Consider the following 9,292-nt stretch of genomic DNA (forward strand, 5'->3'; position numbering starts at 1 on the left):
AAATGGGTCCAATCTTAGAATCCGACCCAGCTTCATGGATCTTTTAACATGGGTCGGTTCGAATTTAAGCGAATCGGGTTGGATGTAGTCATAGATCAATCCGACCCTTATAATAGCGATAGCACGCATCATTATCATCTTCTGATGTCAGACCCTGCTTGATTTAGCCTGCCACACGAATGTCATTTTTTTCACCCCGACCAAAAATCCTAATCGACTTCCACAAAGGTAAAGGAGCTTGTGGATAGTTTGGCACTTAGGTAGGCTTCCTCAATCCATGAGTGCTAGGGAAAAGTCACTTTAAGTTTGCCACCCGTCACCACCTCCTTAACCCCTAAAACGTAATCAAATACCCCTGGGCGGCGACTTACCACGTACATTCGTTGCACATAAACCCAACTTCTTGGTGCCATGACCCACACTCTTTCCTACGGCCATTTTACCACAAGCTGAAAGCCACCAATAAAGAGGTGGTGGATTGTTGTAGTTAGGTATAGCAAATGCGTTTGGAACTCCCCTCTTGACCATTTGTACCTCTCGACATCCACAAAGAGACTTGTCTTAATCCCTCCTCTACTCTATTTATAATGTCTCCTCCAAGTCCCCCCAGAGGTTAAAAAATAAAACTATAGAGATATCTTTTGAAGGCAAGAGAAACAAAGGAGAAGGATATGGGGAATTGCCAGGCGGCGGAGGCGGCGACGGTGGTGATCCAGCATCCTAGTGAGAGGCTGGAGAGAGTTCACTGGCAGCTCAAGGCCAATGAGGTGATGGGAGCCAACCCTGGCTACTACGTCGCCGTTATCGTCACCACCATGTCTTCGGCATCCAACTCGCCGGTGAGGCATCTTAAGTTGCTCCGACCGGATGACACACTCCTTATCGGCCATGTTTACCACCTCATTAGCTTTGAAGGTTAGCTTCGAAGGTTAATCATTAATTTTTCTCTCATTCTAGATATTTATGGGTTCACTTTTTCCTTTAATTTTGACGCTGTAGAGGTGCTGAGAGAGTTTGGATCAAGGAAGAAAGTTAGGCTGAATAAGTTTCTCATGTCGAAGCAAGAGAATAGAAGAAAGAGTAACAATCACAGGGAGAGGAAGGCAAGAGGAGGAGCAGATGGTGATATTGGTGATGGAGATTCTAATCAAGAGAATTCTTCTTGCTCTATGGTAAATCTCTTTAATATTTATGGGAGAATTTCACGGTTTCTGAGACAAGTCATGCTTGGTCTCTGTTTTGTGACAGTATCTCGTGTCTGTCACACAATAAACGTCAAACAAGATGTAGCGATATTAATATAGTGTAGCTGGAACGATGTAGCGTGACGGATATGGAGGCTGAAGGCCAGCTAATCTGGCCCAGTAATTGGTGGTTAGAGATTAGAGACTAATACAAGGTTAAATCCGAAAATAATATAATCGGATTTTAGAACAAAAACTAGATAATATTGATCGCAAAAATTTTATAATTTCAACATGCATGCTTGCACACGAACACATACATCAATTTTCTATTACATTATTTACTTTATTTTTTACGCACTTGATGCACACATAAGAGAGGCATTTCTCGATTTAGGGTTTATATGAAGATTTGAATCTTTGATGGTTAATATATGATTTTTGTCCAATTGAGTGATTGTTTGTTTGGTACTTCTATTAAGTGAATATTAATTAGTCATAAATGCGCACATATTGTTAGAGGTATGAACATTTTAATAATTAAATAATTTTTCACCATAGTGTAAGGTTGTTTTGTGATGCAAGTAAAGGTATCAAGAGAGTTACAACTAAAACCAGTAAATTTAGATAAATACTGTAAAATTATTGAATATCGGATGTGAAATCAAACCCAAATGAATCCGGTAAGTGTAATAGAATTTGAATATAGACCTTATTTGCTTATAGGGATATATAAGATAGGATTTTAACTGGATCCAACCAGTTTGGTATGATTTTGTCCAAATTGGATGTCTTTTCTCCATGATTATCCAATACACGTCATGCATACGTAATAATTTGTTTAAGTTTTTGAATTTTTAATAGAAATTAAGATACATAATATGCACAAGGTTTTAGTGTTTGATGTTAATAAGGCCTGCACCTGGTCTGAATGGGAGTATGACTGAAGGCCAACCTAGTTTTCTTTTGAATCATGATTTCAGAGCAAACTGCACCCATGGAGTAACCAGATGGTATATGAGGACAGTATTTTAGACCTGTCAAGTCATTCAGGCTAGGCTGGGTCAAATATGACTGACCCAACTCAATATATTCGGCTGTGTTGGTTTAGATCTTGATTCAGGTCCAATATATGATGAAAGAAAGTACAGTGTTATATTTCTGTTTAAAAGAAATTAATAATGATACAGATAAAAAAAAGGATTTTCACATGGATTGTTACCACTAATATTGTCGACAAATACATGATCAACTGTAATTTCAAGCTTTTGACCAACAAATAGAGCACCTTAATACCTAATTTGAGTAATTAAATGCGGTGCTAATAGCCGTTAGTTTCGCTGGTTAGCACACTTCTCTCCAAATAAGAGGTCTCCTCTTCAAACCTCAGTGGAGGTTAAGAACTAGGGTATTCGATGATAATATTGAGCTTAGAGATTTTCATGGTTGAATTAGATTAAATTAACCTACGGGGCACAAGCCCTAACTGAATTGGGGCTAGATAGAATCATAAATTAACCCGAATCTATTTGGTGTAGAAATTGGAATTACCATAATAGCATGCTTGGTTTTCTCTCAAGATTGTATAACAAAATTTTATAAAACATCTTAAATCATGTGATTAAAATTTTTTATTTTAATAGGATTTTTTATATTCATGACTTTTCTCTCTTTGTAATGTTATAGCGTTCCATTTCAAACTAACTTTTTTTTTTTGTTGATGAATCGTGAGGTCAAAGACCCTGAGGAGCAAACTAAATAGAACAAAAATAGGTATAACCTAGGGCATCAAACTGAATTAAGCGAGAGAAATCTTCAAACTACCTCTATAATTTAATACCTACTTAAAATTAAAAAAGAGAGCTCAATTCCTAAATCTAAAATTTTGAATTTAAAGAAAAAATAAAATCATACTTTTGAAGTCTAAAGAAAAGTTGGATTCACCTACTTTAAGTGGGGTGTCTCTTCACAACTTTTTCCCAGATGTCTAAAAAACAGCTCCTTTCAATTTGAAGAGTGTGATGGTTTGGAGGCCTTCGATTCTTAAGAGATCTTTCTTTAGTTTCTCAAAGTTGTCTAATGTTGAAGCAGCGGTGATCATTCAGTATTCTTTTGGCAGATGGTGGAAGCAAAACAAGAAGAAGAGGAGACACATCAGGTGGGCAATAGCAACATTGACATTAGCAGCAGTGGTGGCAGTGTGTCAAGGCACAGACAATGGAGACCAACCTTGCAGAGCATTGCAGAGGTTGGAATTTGATTCCTCTATATTTGGAGCTTAGTTGTTCTTGAAAAATTGCTACTTGATGAAGCTACCTGGATCCCATACATGCCATTACCCTCTCTTTGAAATTGTTTGGTTCCTAGGATTTTTTTTCCCTTACTAGAATATTTTTTCTGAGAAGTTATTGTATGGGTATATAATGCTTGAGAAAGTAGTTTTTGTATATTTGGTTGACCATGAAAAAATAGCACATTCCAGAATAGTTTATATTTGGTTGAGTATCTACTTTGTTAGAAAAGTTTTATAAAATTCTTGTTATGTCTTTAATAAAAGGAAAACCTTACCCCCATTCTATCTAAATGCTTAAAGGTATTTTTGAAAAAACAAATTCCAATTCCTAGCACGTGGGAATTAGACTTTTTCATATCTTATATGATTTTTTTTCTTAAAATATGAAAATCTTATTTATATGGAGATACTATTTTTTCACCTCTCTTTTAAAAATTTTAATTAAACTGTTTCTATTGACTCCACTTCCTCTCCTATTTTGTCTACAAACCAAACAAGTCCTTTGAGTGACAAAACAATGGTGCGAACAATGACTTTCTATCTATGGACAACTAGCATACTTATGTTTTGATAAGTTAAAAAAAAAACAACAACTTCTTAGGTTGGTCGTTGGAGCCCAAAACCAGGTCATTTTTCATAAAATAAAATTATATATAATAAATAAACAAAACAAAAAGAATGGGCTAATCAATCCCCACCCGACCTAAGCTAATTCTTGGGCAGAGCAAGTCCAGACTCGTGGAACCATGACTAATTTCATTAGATTCCAGGCTAATTCCCACCAACTTGTTTAATATGAGTTTATTGTTTAGTCATTTCTTTGAAATGGTTGATAACAGAGCCGTTGTTAGTTTTTAAAGAATCAAAAATAAGGCTCACCAAAAAAAGAATCAAAAATAAAGTCATCCTAGGAATTTTTTAATCCCATATTTGACATAAAGCTTCAAATGCAAAAACATGCATGACATGTTTATTGATGTATTAGCCTGATCATTCAGGGTAACTATTTATCACCTTCTCTTTACTGATGATTACAAATTATTTATTCATGCCACCGTGTCTCATGTGATGGTATTAGTTTCTATTATTAAAGATTACTGTAAAGTTTTGGGTCAGAGGATGAATTTTGAGAAGTTAGTGGTAAAGTTTAGTCTAACGGTTAAACTCTTAACACCAAGGTATTAAGAATTGCCTACATATTAGAGAATCATCGCACGTGGATATGTTTAGGAATCCCTATTTCTGGTAAATAGCCGACTTTTGTGGATTGTAAAGATTTGATTCAACAATTTTTGGATAGATTGGAGGGTTGGAAGTGGAAGGTTTTTTCTATGATGGGTAGAGTTACTCTTATTAAGTCTGCTCTATCTTCTCTTTCTATTTATTTAATATCTCATTATATTATTCTCCCAAGAAAGGTATACTGAAATAATTATGAATTTTCTTGGGGGCTTATTGGATAATTCTCGAAGGGTGCGTTTAAGTTCTTAGGACTATGTGTGTCAATATCCTCATGATGGTGGTTTGGGTATTCCTATTTTGATAGCTAAGAATGAGACACTCATGGTTAAGCATGCTACTAGGTTTCTTTTGATGCATGATGGATGTTAGAGTTCTTACATGAGAACAAAATATGGCTCCTAATATTTTATGGCTTATCCAGTCTAGTCGCTATCTACCTCACCAATTTGAAAAGAGCTTTTTGCGTATATAACCTCCTAAATATTAGAATTTGTATGAATACCCTTCCAAATTGATATTTATATGTATACCCTCATCAAATACTTGTTTTGTATGTATACCCATACCATCTAACGCCGTTAAAAAGTTAACGGTTTAAAAATTAAATGATGAAAATACCATTAATGGTAAACATATAAAAAGAAACGTTTATAAGGGTATACATGAAAATAGCAATTTTAGAGGGTATTCATGTAATTTCATATATTTAGGAGGGTATACACGTAAAAAAAATTTAGATTTTTGTATAAATACCCTTCTAAATATTAAAATTTGCACGAATGCCCTCCAAATTGATATTTACTTGTCTGCCCTCACAAAACTCTATTTTTGTATGAATGCTTTTGACATAACGATTCAGTTAACGTAATTAGCCAAAAATATATTTATTTAAATTAAAAATTAATTAAAATTATAAAAATATCTTTTTATTTCTAATTGGGTAACAAGTTAACAGATCTCATTGAAAACTAAAACAGGTTGAAATAGAAAAAATAAAATTAGATTTTTTTTGCATGTAAACCCTCATAAATATGTAAAATTACAGGAATACCTCACAAAGTATTATTTGCATATATACCCGTATCAAAAATTTTTTTTTGAACATCTACCTATTACGGGTATTTCAGTCATTTTTAATTTTAAATTTAGCGGCGTTAGATAAGATGGGCATATATGTAAGAAAAAAGAAAAATGGAAGGTATACATGGAAAACAAGTATTTTATAAGGGTATACATGCAAATATCAATTTTGAAATGGTATTCATGTAAATTTTAATATTTAGAAGGATATATATGTAAAAAACCTATTTGGAAACTCCGTTGATAGCTAGGCCTGAGGCACTCATGGCTAAGCATGTTGTGAGGTTTCTTTTGATGCATGATAGATGTTGGAGTTCTTTCATGAGGGCAAAATATAGCTTCTGGTCTCTTATGTCTTATCCAGTGTACTCTCTATCTGCCTCACCAATTTGGAAGAAAATATGCTCTTTTTCCCCTGTTATTTATTTTAGTATTAGATGGTGTGTTGGCAACGATCGATATGTCTATTGATGTATTACATGATCCATAGATATCATTTTTCTCTTTGTCTAGGTGGCCTGTCCTATTAATTAATACTGCTACATTACAAGGTCTTATGGTTAAGAATTTTATGATTTTTGAAGAAAGAGATGGAATCAGCCACTTATTATGTAATTTTTTTTTTGAAGAACAAGTAGCTAAAGTATTATCTATTCTAGTTCCGATCGGTGATTGTGGTGATAGATTGAGTTGGGGTCCATCTTCTGAGTTGATTATCAAAGTATTTGATTTCCATAGACTTTTTTTATCTACACCTCAACCAAATCATAGCACTACTTGGGTTTGGAAGTTACGTGTTCATCCCAAGATCTCATTATTTATGTGGAAAATTGCCCAGCATCGTCTACCATATAAATTTTTTTTGCTTCAGCATGGATTTCACATACCTAGTGATTGTGATTTATACTTAAATGTAGAGGAGTCTATTCAGGATGTTATACTCCAATATCATATGGCAGCACAAGTATAGAGAATGGCCCAGTTATGGATTCATCGATATTTTCTTCTTTATCCTTGAATGAGTTTCTTCAGATTATTAGAGATAGATCTTCTTCTAATGCGGGATAATCTAAAGTAGTTTTAATTTGTTATATTGATTGTCGTATATGGTTGGCACAGAATGAGCATATTTTCAAGGTTTGAGATCGAGTGCTTGATTTATTTTACTAAAGGCTTCCTTACAAGCTCATAAATTTCTCCATAATACTTCTTCAGACGGTACTTTGATAATAAAGGCAATCTATGACTCTTCTCCGGCAGTTTCTATGTCTTATATGTCTTTTACTTTACTTGGAAGCCACCACCCTTCTATTCCCATAAGATCAATTGGACGAGTGCAGGAGAGAGGTCTTTTTGGTGGAGCAAGCTTTCTTATCAAAAGTTTTGTGGTGCTTTTGTGGCTGCAAATGGCATGTTAAGATCTACGGCATGATTATTCCAATTGTAAATTGCATGTAGCATAGGAAAAACTATCTTATGTTATTCAAGCTTTGTGGGAAACTAATATTTGTTGGGACGAAGATTTCCAGACAGTTATTAGATGGCTTTCTGATCCATTGCTAGCTGAAATCAGACTTCGACCTTTTCTCATGGATCGCTGGCGATTGTTGCATTCTCTGCTTTCATTTAAGATTTCTCATATATATATATATATAGGGAAGCCAATAATGCTTCCGACTGAATAGCACCTTATGTGGCCAATCATACAAAATCAATATTATGGATTCTAGGATACATCTTCCTGCTTCATTGTTCAATATTTTATTTGCTAATTCTTACAGCTATACTAATACTTGTTTAATTTAATTTATCCGTTCTACCAAAAGAAAGAGAGAATTTTCAGAAATAACCGTGCTATGGCTACATGTTTATTTACTGCAAGTTTTGTAATACCATAATTCAAGCGCATATCGACGATTGGTACAATATGCACCATGATATGCCTCCATGTCTGCTCATATGTTGCCGATATAGAATAGTTTGATAAGGCGCAGATCTCGGTCCTACGTTGAGTTTGGTCAAATTTGAAGACCTTACTTCTATGTTATTTTAGATTTCCACTAATCAAACAACCAAAAAGTTTATTTTTAAAAAGAAATTATTTTTCAAGATCTTTCATGAACAACAAAACAAACCCATCTTTGGCTGGGCCGCTTGCATTTTATTTTTTTTTTGGTGGTACAATAGCAATTCACACTTTACGAATGTGGATGTAGCCAACAAAATTAGAAAACAACAAAGCAGATAAAGAACCCGGCACTCTGGCGCGCTCTAGCCAAATAAAGAGAGAAGGGAAGACAGCACATGTTATTATAGAGAGGAGGGCCGCTATTGAATATATCTTGAGTTTACGAGCACTAGAGATATAAAACAAATACTTGTTTTATTTTGTGGCATGATTAGTTAATTGAGGGTGCACTCCCTCATGGGCCGGACTAATTTAATTATTGTAGTACACCAATTCGAGTTTATATATATATATATAGCTTTAGCTTATAATTTTAAAAGAAGAGAAAAATTGAGTGTTTTATAGATCAGGTGTATTGTAGGTTTGGATTTAAGATAAAATCTTGTGCTATGTAATCTCTAATTCTCTATAGTGAAACTTTTGCATTGTCTCTATCCTTGGACAAACATCAGTAGATCAAACTACGAAAATATTGCGTGTTCTTGTTATTTTCTCTTTTTTTCTTCTTGTTTCATTTTTTTTCTTGCATGTCGCAATAGGGGCGACGTGAAATTTAGAGCTTAATACATTCCTTTTGCTTTTCTTTTTATATTTCCAATTTTTAATATATAATATTATTTTAAATATATTTTTATATAATATATTTAATATTTTAAAATTTTGTTTGGGCCAAGTTAAAAACCGGTCAACCCTAACCTGGTTCGTTTTCTATTGGGCCTACAAAATCAAATTCCGGCCTAGTCCGCCGAGCTTAAAACTTCAATCAAATTGGATCAAGTCGAGTTTGCACTAGTCTCAAACTACTTAAACGCCAGTGTGAGGGAGCCACAATGCTAGAAAAACTTAATATGCATATTAGAACCAAACTAACCTAAAAGCTTATGCTATTAAAGTTTCGATCGAATGTTTATATCAATCTTTTTCTCTCACTCTAATTGTTTTATATAAGACTTTAAAATCTCATACATGATCCTCAACATCGAATGGCAATTGAAGATATAGAATTGTACAATTTGTTCAATTTTAAATTCATTAATGAATTATGGGCAGGACACATGTGGTGGAATTGTTCCCTACCTTCTTAGCTTTGTTTCCAAGTTAGACCATCCAATTTCTAAGGGAGTCGGCGATCGCAATTAGAGCAAGCCAAGTAAACTAGTACTAAAGTGCCCATCAATAATCTGAATCAGATCGGGATGTTTCCCACATCGAATAGTGGAGTTTTTAATTGTCAGTAAGGTTTAGGTTATAACATATTCCACCTACTTCTTTTTTTCTAATACGAGTTTTTTTTTCCGATTAACC

At 34.1% G+C, this 9,292-nt stretch overlaps 1 protein-coding gene across 2 annotated transcripts; it reads left to right on the forward strand.

Moving 5' to 3' along the window:
- The first annotated feature begins 511 nt into the window (after window positions 1-511).
- Window positions 512-7,335, forward strand: LOC120106046 (uncharacterized). 2 transcript variants are annotated; one of them, XM_088711705.2, is made up of 4 exons: window positions 512-915; window positions 1,000-1,172; window positions 3,304-3,432; window positions 6,919-6,957. In XM_088711705.2, exons 1-4 carry the CDS (start codon window positions 672-674, stop codon window positions 6,940-6,942), a joined length of 570 nt encoding a protein of 189 aa, XP_088567831.1. In that variant the 5' UTR covers window positions 512-671; the 3' UTR covers window positions 6,943-6,957. The 2 variants fall into 2 exon arrangements, with proteins under 2 accessions (XP_088567831.1, XP_038974821.2); XM_039118893.3 differs by lacking the exon at window positions 6,919-6,957 and adding an exon at window positions 7,015-7,335 and having other exon boundaries at window positions 513-915.
- The last annotated feature ends 1,957 nt before the right edge of the window (window positions 7,336-9,292 follow it).

This window comes from Phoenix dactylifera, chromosome 15 (assembly GCF_051530095.1).
Source record: "Phoenix dactylifera cultivar Ajwa chromosome 15, Ajwa_hap1_PhDact_Kaust_v1.1, whole genome shotgun sequence".
Lineage (NCBI taxonomy): Eukaryota > Viridiplantae > Streptophyta > Magnoliopsida > Arecales > Arecaceae > Phoenix > Phoenix dactylifera.